The sequence below is a fragment of the Leucoraja erinacea genome, chromosome 13 (assembly GCF_028641065.1).
Source record: "Leucoraja erinacea ecotype New England chromosome 13, Leri_hhj_1, whole genome shotgun sequence".
Taxonomy (NCBI): domain Eukaryota; kingdom Metazoa; phylum Chordata; class Chondrichthyes; order Rajiformes; family Rajidae; genus Leucoraja; species Leucoraja erinaceus.
In genome coordinates this window covers 54,914,825-54,933,416 of record NC_073389.1, presented here as the reverse complement: position 1 = coordinate 54,933,416, position 18,592 = coordinate 54,914,825, and the positions used below count along the sequence as shown (strand labels likewise).

Genomic DNA, 18,592 nt, shown 5'->3' with positions numbered 1-18,592 from the left:
ATGCCTTATTTTGTCAATGGTTTTGTACTGACAATTAATTCTTTAAGAGGGAGGATGTAGATCAGTGTCACTCATGTTATGTCATACTTTGTAGCTCCTTCCACTAGTTTAACAGAAAGCTTCTCTGCACTTTCTCCCTCAGTCTTGGGTTTTGTGTTAAGATGAAGTTACCCATGGTGTAACGCTAATAAAGTTTGGATCTTAATCACTGTGTGTGACTTAACTTATTCCAACAGCAGGAGCTCGATACAGACTAGGACTTTATTCCTTGGAGTACAGAAGGCTGAAGGGTGACCTTATTTCAGTGTATAATGGACAAATTCCCTGCAGACAGCACATGAGGTCAGGACTGAAGCAGCTTACTGGAGACGGAGGGAGGAACTCTACCAGCTGTGCCACCCTCCTCTACACCCTGGCTTGTCGATGTAGTCACATACATATACGTACACGCTTACACACGCACACACGCTCTCAGAGCCTGTCAGAACACAGAAGCCATACAGGGAAGGAAATGGAAAGTTGTGGGAATTTCCGCGATTGATCTGCGACTCCAGGTGCAGGATGTGAACACCTTTCTGAAATGGCATTGCACCCACTTACTTGGTGGGACCAGCGTGGATAGAACGCCGATACCCTGATCCTTACAACAACATAATTACAGACCACAGCTGGTGTAATGGAGCGATGGACACACTCATTCAGCCATTACTGGTCAATGAACACAGTAGACTACTAATAGCATTGTAACAAGAATATAATTTAAATCTAGTATGATGCTTCTCTTCAGTTTAATAAATGAGGCAAATAATAATGAAGTAAAATATGCTCCTCGTAACTCTGGGTGAGTGAGTGTTGTGGTGTGGGATATTCACTCTATCTCAATCTCAATGTGTGGTTAGACAACTCTGCCTGGGTTAGAGTGAGAGTCATTGCTCAGTCTCCTCTGTCTTGGCTGTCAGGAAGGGCCAGTGCCAGGAAGTTGTAGAGTGAGTCGGACAGGAGGAGTGTTTGAACAATTACCTAAGGAGCAAGGGATTGATTAGCACTCATGTTCACTGCAGTGCTACGGCACTTATTTTAAAGATACTTAAAATATATAAAGCTTACATTATTTGTATTAATGGCACAAAGAATCTCAGTAAAAGCACTGAAACCCAAGTGAGCAGAATTGATCAACTGGAGGCAGTTCATTCCCACTGGTCTTGCTGCCGATGATGTAGAGTATGCAATAGATGGTGCAGGAGTGGATCAGGTAAACAGTGTCTAGTTCATGCCCTACTTCCCACAATCACCAGCACTCAGCCCATTCTTCCATCCCCTCCACCAACCTTGGGTCTGGAGATGGTGGAGAAACTCATTGAGGCCATGTCTTCGCTAGATCAAGAGGTTCCCATGAGTAAGAACAGAAGACTTAAAGCCAGTGACTGTTGGAGCAGGTCCAGGGCACTGGGGAAACTGCCCACCAAACCCTGCAGCTTAGGGTGAGTGGTCCCCCTCCCCACCTGCCCTCACCAGTACCTTTCACATCTCACCTGCCTCAGAGCAGTTGTTGCGTTGTGTGCTCACCTGAAGTTTGCCAACACTCTGTCCTGAAACCCATCCCTGCCCAAGTATGTGGGAGGCTGGCTGCAAAATGTTTTTGACAATAAAAGTCATCAATTTAACCAAGGCAGGATTTGATCCAATAATATGTTTGTTTGTCGGGCAGCTAAGCTGAGTTTTTGAAAAGCACCTGTCAATTATGGCCAGTTATTTCTGAGTGAAAGAGACAAAGTGCACACAAAGTTGAACCTTCAGTCTGAGTCTGTACATCGATCAGTAAACGTTGACTACTGCTCACATTCAAGCAGCTGCTTCAATGTGAGAATATTTAAACCCCCGTTCATTCAATACAAGGTGAAATAGAAAAGTGTGCTCTCCTACCGATGTATAAAAGAGATCAGAAATAAAATGCACTGTGAGTGCAAAGAATAAAAATGCCTGGTCTGAGTGCTTGCCACGTCTGTCCATCCTCTCTAAGCCGTGCCTATTGCAGGGAGTCACTGTTGTCTAAGGCCAAGACAGTTATGTTTGTTGTTGAGAGATCGCTGTCATCTTCTTGCACACTGTTTCCAGAATCGTCTCCACTCTGCCCAGCCATCATGACCTGCTGCACAGCCAGTGTTGCTCCATCAGAAGACAAGGACTGCAGACTGTCCACATTCACGTTCACGGGACTTGATATCGAGACCATGGCACCTGCAGGAGTTGAGAAGAGCATTCAGTTTCTACATCAATAATGCCAGCATGGCCTCTCGTGGATGTGGCATTTCACAATCACCAGGTTAAACATAAACACGGGTACTTAGCACATGATAAAATAGGCCGGTTAGCGTGGTTTTGTGAAGGGGAGATCTTGCCTGACAAACCTGTTGGAATTTTTTGTGGAAATTAATAGCAAGACAGACATAGGAGAGTCAGTGGATGTTGTTTACCGAGATTTTCAGATGGCCTTTGATAAAGTGCTGTATGTGAGAGTACTAGAGAAGATGAGTGCCCATGCTATTAGAGAGAAGATACTAGCATGGATAGAAGGTTGGCTGAATGGCAGAAGGCAGCGATGACTAGCAACCTTCTGTAGGGGTCGGTGTTGGGGCTGCTACTCTCCACAATGATTTGGATGTTGAGGGGGAGGAACCTCATTGAAAATGTCCGTGTAGTCAATGTCCTGGACAGGATGTTTCCACCAGTGGGAGAGTCGAGAACCAGAAGGTACAGCCTCAGAATAAAAGGACATACCTTTAGAAAAGATATGAGGAGGAATTTCTTTACAATTTGAAAGGGGGAAGGGAAAATGGGAAGTGTCAGTATTATGAGCCGGTCCCACTTAGGCGATTGCCGGCGACTGTCCTAGTCGTAGCAGGTCGACAACCTACGTCACCTGGTGACCACCTACGTCACCTGGCGACCACCTACGTCACCTGGCGACCACCTACGTCACCTGGCGACCACCTACGTCACCTGGCGACAACCTACGTCACCTGGCGACAACCTACGTTACCTGGCGACCACCTACGTCACCTGGCGACCACCTACGTCACCTGACGTCAGCACCTACGTCAAGCTACGCTCATTGGCATCAAACCCACTGTCGCCGAAAATGTTTCAACATATTGAAAATCCAGCGGCGACCAGAAAGACGCTACGACTCTTTGGGCGACTGAGGAGACGACTCACGACCGTACAGGATGTGACTACTCACGACCGTACAGGTGACACCCTGGCGACCATGTGACTACTCACGACCATACAGGCGACACCTCGGCGACCATGTGGCAACAGCCTAGTCACCTAAAAAATTGCCTAAGTGGGGCAGGCCCATTACAGTTGAACAAAGGGGACTATGGAGCCATGAGGGAGGAGCTGGCCAAAGTTGACTGGAAAGATACACTAGCAGGGGGACAGTGGAACAAAAATAGCAGGTATTTCTGGGAACAATACAGATGGTGCAGAATCAGCTCATTCCAAAGAGGAAGAAAGATTCTAAGGGGATTAATAGGCGACCGTGGCTGACAAGAGAAGTATCTTTAAGAGCCCTATCAAGTTCTCTCTTGAAAGTATCCAGAGAACCAGCTTCCACCGCCCTCTGAGGCAGAGAATTCCAGAGATAGCAGAATGAAGGGATATGGGGAGAAGGCAGGAACAGGGTACTGATTGTGGATGATCAGCCATGATCACAGTGAATGGCGGTGCTGGCTTGTAGGGTCAAATGGCCTCTACTCCTGCACCTATTGTCTATTGTCAAATGGTGGTCAATCTGTAGAATTCATTACCAAAGTCGGTTGTGGAGGCCAAGACATTAGATTGTTTAAGATTGACAGATACTTGATTGGTAGGGGTGTCAAGGGTTATGGGAAGAAGGCAGGAGAATGGGGTTCAGAGGGAAAGATAGATCGGCCATGAATCAATAGCGGAGTAGATTCAGAATCAGAATCAGAATCAATTTATTTGTCATTCAATAGGTCGAATGGTCTACTCTGCTCCTTTGACATGAACTTATATCAAAGCAATCAGCAAGAGAGCACACCAACACCTCTACTTCTTTAGAAGGCTTAGGAAGTTTGACATGTCCTCAACAATTCTCACTAAATCCTACAGATGCGCCGTAGAAAGCACTTTATCAGGATACATCACAGCATGGTTTGGGAACAGCTACAGTATATCCAAGACCACAAGAAATTGCAGAGAATTGTGGACACAGCCCAGACCATCTGGCAAACCATTGATTTAATCAACACTTCATGCTGCCTCGGCAAGGCCACCAGCATAGGGTGGATCTCACCCCAGTCACTCCCTCTTCTCCCCCCTCCCATCAGGCAAGTGGTACAGACGTGTGGTGATAATATTAGGACTGATGGGCTTGGCTCCACTCTGCAGTAACATGAACCTCTGCCACTTTTTGCATTGCAGAGAATGTCGGGGTTGGTGCAGGATGTGGCTGACTTACTGTCCGACACTGTAATACTGGTCACATGCTGCTGCGCCACTCCTGCTACAATGGAGTCCGGCCAGAAGCGCTGCACTGGCCGACTCTGTGTCTTGATCTTCTTGGCCTTGGGCGGAGTGTCCGGATTGCTGGCATCAAGCATGGGCTGTAATATCCGCCTTCGAGCATTGATGAACCTGTGGCCAAACATGGAACAGAGATCAAGACCTGCCACTTTACTCCGGAACTGTGATTCCTAAATCCTGCAGGTTTCTGACACGTACTACCAACGTACAAAGCCCCCCCACCCCGCACTGGAAAGGTCAACGAACCAACGTCAGCGACCTCCCCAGGTCAACATCCCTTCACTGAGACCCAGTGTTGAGTTGACCATGTTATCCGCAGTTTGACCTCAGTCTTCATCGTGGGAGATTATCAGGAGACAAGAGTATATTCAAGGAAATGCTCAACGCTTCCTTGAAGAATGGCAACATCCTTCCTGAGAACGTCAGCCACGAGCAGCAGTGCAGCGTAGGTTCACGAGATTGATCCCTGGGATGGCGGGACTGTCATATGAGGAAAGATTGAAAAGACTAGGCTTGTATTCACTGGAGTTTAGAAGGAAGAGGGGGCATCTTATAGAAACATATAAAATTATAAAAGGACTGGACAAGCTAGATGCAGGAAAAATGTTCCCAATGTTGGGCGAGTCCAGAACCAGGGGCCACAGTCTTAGAATAAAGGGGAAGCCATTTAAGACTGAGGTGAGAAAAAACTTTTTCACCCAGAGAGTTGTGAATTAATGGAATTCCCTGCCACAGAGGGCAGTGGAGGCCAAATCACTGGATGGATTTAAGAGAGAGTTAGATAGAGCTCTAGGGGTTTGTGGAGTCAAGGGATATGGGGAGAAGGCAGGCACGGGTTATTGATAGGGGACGATAAGCCATGATCACAATGAATGGCGGTACTGGCTCGAAGGGCCGAATGACCTCCTACTGCACCTATTTTCTATGTTTCTATGTTCTATGTTCCCATGAATCACGAGTAACGAGAATTGATCAATTCATGGGTACAATTACTTTCAAGTAAAAACAGGTTCAATGTACACCAGGAACTTTTTGATGAAGTCTAACAAAGATAAAATAATTCTCTCACCAATTGTTGACCTGGAGCAATGTGAGGTTGGTCTGACCAGCGATTTGCCTCTTCTCATCTTCTGTAGGATAAGGATGCTGGGTGATGGGAAAAAGTCAACGCGTAAATGACAATGGCAAACCAAGGAGGTAAAGTAGTAACAAAGGTGGACGATGTGCTTGTCTTCATCGTTCGGTGCACTTAGTATCTATCTATATATTACTAAAATTCTCATCTTGCTTGTTTGTTTGTATGTATGCGTGCGTGCGTGTACGTGTGTTTCCCAAACTCCGCTAAAACGGTGCAGATAGCGCCACAATTTTTGGTCCACCTTACTCACCATTGTCCTGCGATTAAATGAAACAAGTTTCGTTCAGATTGATGGTATATTTTACAAGTTATTCACATTTTAAACTTTACAAAAACCACTTTACACAACATATTTATATATTCCAGTAGAGATTTCCCCCCTGGAGTCCAAAATCAACTTATCTGAAAAATTCATGCTTTATTTCTCCAGTTATTATTGAAAATGTTCAAAAATCTGAAAATACTTTAAAAAAGTCTTCCCGTTTGCATTGCGAGTGACGTCACCCCCTGATCACCCGCCCCCCCGTAACTCGGGCCCTGCCTGGAGCCGGCCTCTCATGGGGGCTACGGGCAGGGGACAGGTGGGTCGGGGGAGCCTGCAGCTGGGAGCCGCCAGCCGGGGACATGCCCCCCCCCCCCCCCCCCCCCCCCCCCCCCTTAACTCGGCCCCCCTGCCTGGAGCCCCCCACGCTTCATGGGGGCACGGTACACGATAGCGCTACAATATTTGGCCCACCTTACTTACCATTGTCCTGCGATGTAAATGAAACACGTTTCGTTCAGATTGATGGTATATTTTACAAGTTATTCACATTTTCAACTTTACAAAAAAAAACACTAGACACTTGGCCTGCCTGAAAGCCACGTTCGAAGTCACAATGATGTCACAATGATATCCCAAATTTCATTTGTTAAAAATAGGGCTTTTTTTCCTGACAACGGAGACCCAACGGCTCCACGGGTAAATTTCCTTCTACTTTACAAACGCCTCCACGGGTCCTCTATTCACCTTATTAACTTTAACTTAATTTCAGCCATCAATGGCACAACTTTGAACGCAGCAGCCGCGCATGTGCAATTTGGTGAAATATTGCGTTGGGGGAGCGGACCCAATGGGTCCACACTTGGTCTAGTATATTACTAAAACACTCATCTTGTTTGTTTGTTTGTGCGTGCGTGCGTGTGCGCTACAATTTCTGTCCCACATTACTCACCATTGTCCTGCGAAATGCGGTACCAAGTTTCGTTCAGAATTATGTTATATTTTACAAGTTATTGACATTTGAAACTTTACAAAAAACACTTTTCAAACCACTTGCCCTGCCCGCCAGCCGCCTTCGACGTCACCATGGGATCCCAAATTTCATTTACATTAAAAAATCGCGATTTTTATTGACATTGATTTTATTCTAAAAAAAATCAATTTCTTCCGTTGTAGCAGACGTGGAGTTGTCCGTTAAAGAACGAGGCAGACACAAAGTTTATCCGAAATACTGGTACTTTATTCTACACTAACTCTCCTCACTCACCAACACTATGCGCGTGCGAGCAATCTCTCGTCACCGGGACACGTGACCCCCCCAAGAGACGAAGGTTATGTACAGTGCACGGCCCATCACCCAGTGTTGCCACACCGTATTCATTAACAGATAACATTGTGTTTAGGTTATTTTAAAGGGAAAAACGTGAGGTCATTGAGAATTTTCTTTGGGGGGGGGGGGAGGTGAATAGTAGCAGAGCAGGGGATGAGGGGGGTAGGGAGGGAAGAGGGAGGGGAAAGTGGGAAAGGTGAGGGAGAGTGGAGGAGGGGGAATAGAGGGAGAGGAGGGCAGTGGGGAGGTGAGGAGGGAGAGTTGGAGGGTGGGATAGGGGTGAGGGAGCAGGGGGATAGAGGGCGAGGAGGGGGGTAGGGAGGCGAGAGGGGTTTTGGAGGGAGGCTGAGGGTAGAGGAAAGTTGAGGGAGGGAGAGGTGAGGGAGGGAGTGGGGGAGGGGAAGAGGAGAGGGGAAAGAAGAGGGAGTGTGAAGAGGAGGGGGGGAGTGGATGAGAGGAGGAAGCTGAGGAGGGTTGGTGGAGGTGTGGGAGGGAGGATAATGGAGGAGGAGAATAGAGGAAGAGTGAGATGCATTCACATTGATCTTATATTTTACAGGTTATTGCAGTCGCGCTCCCACTTGCCGGCCGCGCCTGCGCAGTTGGGGGAGGGTTGCCGTGACACGCGTCACAACAGGGAACCCTTCAGCCGCGCCTGCGCAGTTGGGGGCTATGGGTGAGTGGTGGAATATTGGGGGACGGGGCTAACGGGTCCGCACCTGGTCTAGTAAACGATAATAAGTCATGTTGGCTGCTTTTGGAGTACTGAATGCAGTTCTGGTTATCCTATTACAGGAAGGATGTGAAGGCTTTGGAGAGGGTGCAGTAGAAGTTTACCAGAATGAGGCCTGGATTAGAGGGTATTATTTATAAAGAGGTTGGATCATTTTCTCCAGAGTATTGGAGGCTGAGGGGAGACTGGAGAAGTATATAAAATTATGAAAAGGCACCGATAGGAAAGACAGTGAGAACCTTTATCCCAGGTTGGAAATATCAAAGATTAGAGGGTGTAGCATTAAGGTCTTAGAGGGAGAAAGATTAAAGGAGATGTGCAGGGCAATTTTTTTTACAGAGTGGTGTGCTTCTGGAACAGACCGGACTGTGGCATTGAAGATGCATAAATATTGGAATGGAGGAATATCTGCAGCTGAAGAGATTAGTTTAACTTGGCATCATATTTGTGGGCTGAAGGGCCTGTTCCTGTGCTGTACTGTTCCATGTAGTGGTCAGAGTCAATGCAAAATCCCAGCAGAGCAGTAAAATAGGCAACTAAGCCCTTGGGCATGTGATTGGACATGCAACTGAAAATGTTTATCATATGAGCAGCTTTCTGATGGAACCAATAATGAAACCAATTCAACACAGAAAATAAAAAAGCAACTCTGTGTAAATAAGCATGACTAATTGGAAACAGCCATCTGATTAATGATGTGACCACCAGCTAACACCAGCAACACACCATACTCACCGCAATGTGTTGGAACAGCCAGGATCTCATGACATTTGTAGCTTGCTTAGGTAACACTCCCCGCTTACTTTTTGGAGAATTCTCACTGTCTTGATGCAAGACATTCACATCTTGATTTAATTGCAGTTGAAGCTATAAAAAAAGTATTTCATGTCAAAGAACCTTTAATGCATAAACAAACCTACTTGTTTAAAAGTCTGAGATTTAAAGCTCTTGCATGAGATATTGTGAGGTTAAACACGAGCTAACACCTGGAATAACATAAATCTAAAACAATCCACAGTGGTGGAAAGATAGTTTAATATTTGGGTCATTCCAATCATGTTGCAGCCAGATGGTGTATAATCCTCGTCATCTATGGTGCAATTTAGCTCTCAAGAGACGAGCATTTATTCCCACATTCCTCACAGGTACAGGTCTACAGATGGGGAAGCATCCAGAGGCATCAAAACCTGGTCACGTCAGAGAATTAAATTCCAACACCGAACAGTCACAAACAGGGATCTCCAAACAAGAATCTGGTAAGTACTCCCACCAGCAACCTGCATTTTGGATATTGTACAACCATCATGGGGTGGAAGATCGCAACATTCACGTGGTCCGCCCTGTTTCGACTACTGCAATCAACTCGACGTGCACAAACGGAAGATCAAATAGAACAAGTTGTCATACGAAAGAAGAAGTACCATCATAGAACGATAGGAAGAGGAAGATCATTATCCCCTTGATTTTAGACAATGGACAATAGGTGCAGGTGTAGGCCATTCAGCCCTTCGAGCCAGCACCGCCATTCAATGTGATCATGGCTGATCATCCCCAATCAGTACCGTGTTCCTGCCTTCTCCCCTTATTCCCTGACTCCACTGTCTTTAAGAGCCCTTTATAGCTCTCTTTTGAAAGTATCCAGAGAACCGGCCTCCATCGCCCTCTGAGGCAGAGAATTCCACAGACTCACAACTCCCAGTGTGAAAAAGTGTTTTCTCCTCCATTCTAATCTTCATCTCCATTCTAACTAGGAAAAAATTATTTTATCCTAGATTATATTAAACTGATCTCCTCATATATTTTACCCTTAATCTATGATACAGGTTGTTCGGTCCCTTGAGTCTGAGGCATAGATAGGATAGACAGTCAGAACCTTTTTCCAGGGTAGAAATGTCAAGACATTTAGCTTTAGAGTGAGAGGGGAAAAGTTTAAAGGAGATGTGTGGGACAAGGTTTTTACATAAAGGAGGTGGGTGCCTGAAATGTGCCACAGGGATGGAGGCAGGGTGGTGGAGGCAGAGACGATATGAGAACAGACGCTTTTAGATAAGCACTTGGATGTGTAGGGATATGGATCACACGCAGGCAGAGATTAGTTAATCTTAGCATAATGTTTGTCGTGGATATTGTGAGCCAAAGGGCCTGTTCCTAGGCTGTACTGGACCATACCCAATAATAGAGCCAATTTATTTACTTTTCCTGAGCCAGTGTTGTAACTAATTAAATGGTTACACAGTTATCTTTAACAATTATTTCATTATTACATATTTTTTAGTCATTGGTGATCGTTTGCTGTCAGTATTCGTAGGGCAGGTGTGGATACAACATACCTGTGCATTCTGGATGCGGATTGTACCATGTGTTTGTGTCACTACCTGTCCTTGAGGCGTCACCACGGTTACAGGCTGATAAACTGTCCCACCTATCAAATAAAGGAATGAGAATTAGCAAGTTAAACTTGCGGGCATGCTAAATAGCTCTGTGATCTGACAGGTGTATAAAATTCAGCAGTGTGTCAATAAGCAGGTGTACAAAATTCAGCAGTGTGTCAATAAGCAGGTGCACAAATTGAGTTCAGAGTAAAAAAAAGAACAGAGGGTTAAGGTTGTGCCCTTTTTAGTTAATGTGTTTGAACTAAACTGGGTGTGTAGTGAAGCAAACGGGCTTTATTAACGAAACAGTGGTTGGACACAGTTGTGTGCTTGTTGCCATTGAGAGGTACACCGCATGTCTGTTGACTCGTGGGCTCGAGCTGAGCTTCTCATCTCGAACTGTCATCTCCCTGTCACATGATCGTTCCCGTTCTGGTGACGAAGGTTCGATCAGCAAGTGGCACCACCCCCCCCCCACCAGAACTGGAAGGGGCCTGAGTAAGGCATCTAGACCATGTGTGCACATGGTGCGAGCTCAGAGGCACCACCAACAGAGGCGGGCGAGGGTGGGTGCGGGAGGCCAAGTGGCAGACCCCTACAACGGGACTGTGCTACCTGCACCGGCTGATCAATGTCGACATGAGCAGGCTTAAGGCGGGCGACCAAAACAATCTCCCGTTTGCCCCTCATGCGGTACCATGTTACCTTGGTAAGGCCGTTGTAGCGGGGTCCGATGAGAGTCACTGTGAAGGAAAACATACTGACAGTCCTTGAGGGTAGGCGGGATGTGTGCAGTAGTAAGTCCATGGCGAGATGTCGATACAGGAGCCAGCTGGCCCAGCTACTCGCAGACACGCACCAGCACGGCTGAAGGAGGCTCTTGCTGCCCACGTGCTGCTGGGATGAAGTCCCTTGGGACCGTAAGCGGGGTGCCGTACCCCAACTCAGCGAATGATACTGAGTCGAGGTGTGGGGCAGCGGGAATGGTGGGGCGCAAAGATATGGGTTGAAAAGTCACAGAGTGGATGAGATGTTGTCCCTTCACATCCAATTGCAGAGAATGTGCCCGGATGAAATCGGCGGTTGGGAGACGTCTGCGATGGTGAAAGGCCAAGTGAAGTGGCAGGAGCTGAAGATAAGGGGAACCGTGCGAACTCCGTACATCCGGATGGAGGTCAGGGGAGGCCCTCGCTTACAGGAACGGGTGTCGACTCCCGACAGGGGCAATATGCTGACCTTGCAACAGCCACTACTAGCAGCGTTTCCCGGATGCGCGCAGGGAGTGTTAATCCTGGCTAAGTTGGACCAGCCAGGACTCCAAAATGGGGTTAAGTGTCAGGGCTTACTGGAAGATTTGGTCAAATTGGGATTGCTCTCTGCAGAGTTCGGACAGGTTGCAAGAGGTGCCAGAGAGTCTAGAACTTAGATACAATTCATATGCAAAGAATAGGAAGCCCTGCAAGCCTTGTCAATCAGATACCAAATGCATAGAATGGATTGGGTGGTTGCAAACTAGATATACATTTTGTAAATAGCTTGTAAATAATGTTGCAGAATCTGACTGCTGGATGTTGATTGGATGGGGTGTTGAGCCTTATCTGAGAGTTCTGTTCAAAGATCTTATAGCAGAGCAAGATGGGTTACTCTCACGCAAATGTGTAGTACGCTCATGGGCAGATTCATGGGCGATTATAGGACTCATTTTAGCAACCAGTTTCCCCGCCATCTTGTTCCGCCATCTTGCTTCCGGCCAAAGATCGGATCTTTGTTTCTGCAGCGGGGAGAGGGGGTGCGCGGCCCCGGGGCAGGGGGGAGAGAGGCATAGGAGGGGGGGGAGACATTGTAGTGTGTGGGGGCAGGCGAGGGAGTGCCGGGGGGTGCGGGAGAGTTGAGGGGTTGATAAGGCCTAATGTGTGTGTGAAGTTGCGGGGAGGTTTACAATGTTTCTTATTTAATTGTTGTCTAGTCTGAAATAAAGTTCATCATTGTATCAGAAGAAATATAATTGTGTGTGTTATATGATTATATACATTTATATCACATTCATGTATGTGTGTTTATAAACATTTTATTCTTTAACAAGAATTAACAGAATTATGAACTAACATAATTATGAATCTAACCCTATATCACACACAAAAACTTCCCACGCAATGTCAATTACCCTGCGAGTCTTGTCGGTTCCGGTTACTACAAAATCAACTCAAACACTGCTTGTGAGCCACTTAAAAAGAAATGATTTAAAAAACATTAAAAAAAGACAATTACCAGTCAAATTTTATTCTTGACAAGAAGTATGAACTGACAGAATTATGAATCTAACCCTATAATCACACACACAAACTGTTGCCCCGCAACATTGATTACACTGTGAGTAGGTATGTTACAAAACGTACCTGAATCGTGGCTGAGCATCTGCCCCTCCCCTTGTGTGTGATTTTGGAGCTGTTTGGAGGGGGCGGGTTTAAAACCCGATTTTTACTAGGCTGTTCCAATCGCAGATGTTCAGCCTAGTAAATCAGTAACGGAGAATCGCTGCAAGACCCGGTCCCAAAAGCTATTATTAGTTTTATAGGCCTCGAAGAGTAGATATAATAAATTTAAAAGCTCTCGTTCATTCCGCAAGCTCTGGCAGCCCCAGGGTTTTATAAAGCAAACAATTAAAGGTATGTACCTTATTTTTACATTAAATGGGGCATGTATATAACCCTATAATTATAATTTTCTATAGCGAGTAGCTCATTTTGGGCTTTTTATATCCCCCAGTATTTTTCTCGGCATTTGAGGGCACTAATCCAGCGCGCTGTCAACATTCTAAACCGGCGCGTTCCACATGAACCCATTAGAAAACCGATTTATTTACAGCAATTGAACACAAAATTCCTTCCATTTGGCCTATAAATTAATGTAAATTAGATATAAAAATCATGTTATATTGTGAATTATTTGTGAATAATCTTTGGACACTTAGGCTATTTAAAAATGTTAATCTTTCCTTAAGAAATGTGCTTTTGACTATCTAAGATCACAGCTTTTTTGTAATGCCCATTGAAAATCAATAGGGAACAAGATGCTAATTTCCGAGTATGAAAATGGTCATAACTTTTTTAATACTTGAGATATGAAAGTGAATTTGCTGTCAAATTAAACTTATTGTTATGCTTTATCTGATGGGATAAATTGCAGACTTGATATTTTAAATCTCAAAATTTTGTAACATTGCTACTGTGAGTCGGGTCGGGTCAGGTAGGTTCCGGTTACTAAAATGGGCGGGGAAAAATGCCCAGGATCCCCTCCGTAGCGTACTACACATCAGCCCGTTGTATTTCGCAGGAGTAGCCCATCTTGCTCTGCTCTAAGATCTTTGGTTCTGTTAATCAGGGTAAATGTTTCAAAGGTACACAAAAAAGTTGGAGAAACTCAGCGGGTGCAGCAGCAACTATGGAGCGAAGGTTTGAAAAGTTGACCATCTCAAAGTCCATTGTGAATACAATGTATTGAACTGTTGTATCATTGGGTTAGGGAAATGTCAGTTATGTATGGGGTTAATTGATATCTGTAATTGGGTGATTGGAAGACAACCCCTGTGTGGTTCGGCCCTCATATAAAAGGCCATGATCACGAGGCTTAAGGTCGATCTTCTGGAGTGTTTCTGTCTGCGTGAGGCCTAGAGGCCTTGAACAGATAGACACAGGGATCAAACCCGTGGTGGGGGATTGGTACAGTGTGTGATCTGTGATCTGTGACCCACTTTTGGTAAAATAAAATGTAGTTAATTCATGTGCTTGATTCAGAGTTTTTACTGAAACTAGACTGGGGGGAAGCTGAGGAAAGAGCAATTATCAGGAGAACAGCATCAACGGGCCTCTGCACCCCAGCGTTGGTGGTAGTAGCACCCTGTACCTTTTCCGGTGTTGCCCGAGACTGTGCTGGCAGCGGGGGCTGGAAATGGCCACTGGGACCGACCGCCGTGCAGTTGCTGATCGATGGAAGTACCATCCTGCCACAGCTCGTCTGCTCGTTCAGCCAGCTGCTGGGGGTCAGCGAAATCCCTGCCAGCGAGGAGAAGGCAGGTGCCATTAGGCAATTGCTCCAGAAACACTTGCTGGAATAGGAGACGAGGCTGATGTCCGTCCATCCGGGACAGCATCTCGCTCATCAGCACTGACGGCTTGCGATCACCGAGCCCATCCATGTGAAGGAGCCGGGCGGCCCATTCGCAACGGCTGAGCCCAAAAGTGGGTAACAGGAGTGCTTTGAGGCCCTCGTACTTGCCGTCATCGGGGGGTTGGCAAAGGTAATGTATGAGATGCCCGGCGGTGTCTTGATCCAGCGCGCCCACCACGTAGAAATACTTGGCTGCAACGGCGGTAAAACGCTGAATATTGACCTGGTGTGACTGTGCGGTCCAGAAAAGGGGCAGTTTGTGAGCGACTGCATTCTGCTGGGCCAGGTTGTCGTCTGCATTCATTGTCAAAATCCAAAACAAGCCGTTTTGCATGGTCGAGGATCACCAAATCAAGTAGTAAATCAAGCGTTGTGAATCAAACGGGTTTTATTAACGAAACAGTGGTTGAACACATCCACCCTTAGTTCGGAGAACAGTTTTATGCTTGTTGAGAGGAGCAACACACGTCAGTCTGTTGACTCGTGGGCTCAAGCTGAGCTTCTCATGTCCAACTGTCAATTGTCAACTCCCTGAGATGTGATCCTTCCAGTTCTGGTGACCAAGGTTCAATCAAGAAGTGGTTTGACCACCAGGTGGCTCCACAGGTGATTAATTATGTGGAATGTGTACAAAGTACATAAATAAAAGCTGGAGTTGACAGTAGAACAAATGAAAGGTATTCAAAACCGACACCACAGGAGGGAGGAGTAACTGTGAAAAGCCCAGGCACAGACGTTGATGCCAGCTGAGAACAGGAGTGTCATTTTGAAAGACAGGGCAGCTTGAGAGGCTGTGGCCTTCCCCTGCTCCTATTGTCCATGTTTCCATGTCTCTATTAAAGGATGTGGCCTTCTCCTGCTCCTATTGTCCATGTTTCCATGTCTCTATTAAAGGATGTGGCATCTCCTGCTCCATGTTTCCATGTCTCTATAAGAGGCTGTGGCCTTCTCCTCTGAATCCGAATCAGAATCAGATTTTATTCGCCAAGTATGTTTTGCAACATACGAGGAATTTCATTGGCCAGGTCAGTCATACAATTAAAAGCAACAGACTCAAAAACACATTTTAACATTAACATCCACCACAGTGACTCCTACACATTCCTCACTGTGGAAGTCCTTCCATTTGTTCTTCCTCGGTTGGGGCCTCGAGCCCTCCATTGACGGGACGGTCTTGACTCCCGTAGCAAGCAGCGTTTGGGCCCTCCACATCGAGGCGTTCAGCTCCTGCATTGGGGGTTATCAGCTCCCCCACGACGGGCGATGGAACCTCGTGTCGGGGCTGGTCGAACCTTCTGCGGCGTTGGAGCTCCCTTGATGTCTCCCGAGGCTGCGAGCCCTTGTTGGTCAGTCCGCAGGCCGCGGTTGGAGCAATCCCAGGCAAGGGATCCGCTCCGATGTTAAGTCCGTGCCCCACAGTGGGGTTCACAACAGTCCGAGGCGGCTCCCAGCTCCAGCGATGGTAGGCCGCAGAGCCCGGAGAATGTGATCCGAAAATCAATCACATCTCCGGGAAGGTAAGAACTTGAAAAATAATTTCCCCCGATCCCCCCCCCCCTCCCCCCACATGAAACAAACCGAAGTACAAACTCTTAACAGATGCTAAAAATAACAAAAGATTAAAAAACGAACGGACTGCCGGCAGGGCTGGCCATGTCCCGGTCGCCCCTGGTGGTATGCTCCTATTGTCCATGTTTCCATGTTTCCATGTTTCTATGAGAGGCTGTGGCCTCCCTGCTCCTATTGTCCATGTTTCCATGTTTCCATGTTTCTATGAGAGGCTGTGGCTTCCCTGCTCCTATTGTCCATGTTTCCATGTTTCTATGAGAGGCTGTGGCCTCCCTGCTCCTATTGTCCATGTTTCTATGTTTCCATGTTTCTATGAGAGGCTGTGGCCTCCCTGCTCCTATTGTCCATGTTTCCATGTTTCTATGAGAGGCTGTGGCCTCCCTGCTCCTATTGTCCATGTTTCCATGTTTCTATGAGAGGCTGTGGCCTCCCTGCTCCTATTGTCCATGTTTCTATGTTTCCATGTTTCTATGAGAGGCTGTGGCCTCCCTGCTCCTATTGTCCATGTTTCTATGTTTCCATGTTTCTATGAGAGGCTGTGGCCTCCCTGCTCCTATTGTCCATGTTTCCATGTTTCTATGAGAGGCTGTGGCCTCCCTGCTCCTATTGTCCATGTTTCTATGTTTCAATAGACAATAGGTGCAGGAGTAGGGCATTCGGCCCTTCGAGCCAGCACCGCCATTCAATGTGATCATGGCTGATCATCCCCAATCAGTACCCCGTTCCTGCCTTCTCCCTATATCCCCTGACTCCGCTATCTTTAAGAGCTCTGTCTAGCTCTTTCTTGAAAGTATCCAGAGAACCGGCCTCCACCATCCTCTGAGGCAGAGAATTCCACAGACTCACAACTCTCTGTGAGAAAAAGTGTTTCCTCGTCTCCGTTCTAAATGGCTTACCCCTTATTCTTAAACTGAGGCCCCTGGTTCTGGACTCCCCCAACATCGGGAATATGTTTCCTGCCTCTAGCGTGTCCCAAACCCTTATCAATCTTATATGTTTCACTATTAGCTTTCTTCACTGCCTGCTGTACCTGCACGCCAACTTTCAGTGACTGGTGTACAAGGACACCCAGGTCTTGCTGCACCTCCCCCTTACCTAACCTAACCCCTTTGAGATAATAATCTGCCCCCTTGTTTTTGCCACCAAAGTGGATAACCTCACATTTATCTATATTATACTGCATCTGCCAGGCATCTGCCCACTCACTCAACCTGTCCAGGTCACCCTGCAACCTCCTAACATCCTCTTCACAGTTCACACTGCCACCCAGCTTTGTGTCATCCGCAAACTTGCTAGTGTTGCTCCTAATTTCCTCTTCCAAATCATTAATATATATGGTAAACAGTTGCGACCCCAACACCGAGCCTTGCGGCACTCCACTCGCCACTGCCTGCCATTCTGAAAAGGACCCGTTCACTCCTACTCTTTGCTTCCTGTCTGCCAACCAATTTTCTATCCAAGTCAACGCCCTACCCCCAATACCATGTGGTCTAATTTTAGTCACTAGTCTCCCGTGCGGGACCTTATCAAAGGCTTTCTGAAAGTCTAGATACACTACATCCACTGGCACCCCTTCATCCATTTTACTTGTAACATGCTCAAAGAATTCCACAAGATTAGTCAAACATGATTTTCCTTTCATAAACCCATGCTAACTTGGACTAATCCTTTTACTGCTATCCAAATGCCCCATTATTACCTCTTTAATAATTGACTCCAGCATTCTTCCCCACCACTGAAGTCAGGCTAACTGGTCTGTAAATCCCCGTTTTCTCTCTCGCTCCTTTCTTGAACATTAGCTGAAAAGTGGGGTAACATCTGTAACATGTTCCAGATAAAACTCAGCCTGCTGGTTACTTGTCGTTAATGACCATATATACCTGATACAAAGTCTGCAATAATGTGCTCCTGACCTGCTGAGTTACTGCAGCATTCTGTGGTCTATTTTTGTTAAGCAGCACCTACAGTTCCACGTGTCAACATACCTGATACAACTTGTGTGGGGTTGACGGTTGTGACTGTGACATTCCCCTGCTGCAATGCTGAAGCTGGAACCACAATTCCCTGGGGGCTGATTGTACCAGGTAGGGTGGTGATCATTGTGTTCTGGACAGGAAGCTGCTGAAGAACATTTTTGCAAAAAGATGCATCAAAGAGAGCTAATCATGTATTGTATTTATCACATTGATCAATGTCTTTTTCATTATATTCAACATTCTGGTTCAGCTCAGAACTTTGCCCCGATATAACCATGCCGTATCTTAATGTAATTTGACACTGTGGTAGATACATTTCTAGCTTTCAATTCTGATCATTATTCAGTTTAATTTAACATGGTTATGGAAAAGAGTAAAGATAAAATAAGATTGTAGGTTCGACATTGGGAAGTTCAGTTTTACTAGACTAAGTGATTTAGTGTAAGTCGCATGAAAACAGTTCCCTGAAAGTAATTGGTCTCAGGGAAAAGAGA

General features: G+C 46.3%; 1 protein-coding gene across 3 annotated transcripts in view; it reads right to left on the bottom strand.

Moving 5' to 3' along the window:
* Window positions 1–736: 736 nt before the first annotated feature.
* The window catches only part of pknox1.1 (pbx/knotted 1 homeobox 1.1), a 62,180-nt gene continuing 44,324 nt past the window's right edge, over window positions 737–18,592 (bottom strand). For 2 of the 3 annotated variants that reach the window (XM_055645284.1, XM_055645283.1), the window contains 6 exons: window positions 18,108–18,243; window positions 10,345–10,436; window positions 8,750–8,881; window positions 5,621–5,697; window positions 4,487–4,662; window positions 737–2,238 (listed from right to left, as the gene is read on the bottom strand). In XM_055645284.1, coding sequence (XP_055501259.1) covers window positions 2,027–2,238; window positions 4,487–4,662; window positions 5,621–5,697; window positions 8,750–8,881; window positions 10,345–10,436; window positions 18,108–18,243 — 825 coding nt within the window. In that variant the 3' untranslated portion in view covers window positions 737–2,026. The remainder of the gene's footprint in view (window positions 2,239–4,486; window positions 4,663–5,620; window positions 5,698–8,749; window positions 8,882–10,344; window positions 10,437–18,107; window positions 18,244–18,592) is intronic. The other variant, XM_055645285.1, reaches the window with a different exon arrangement.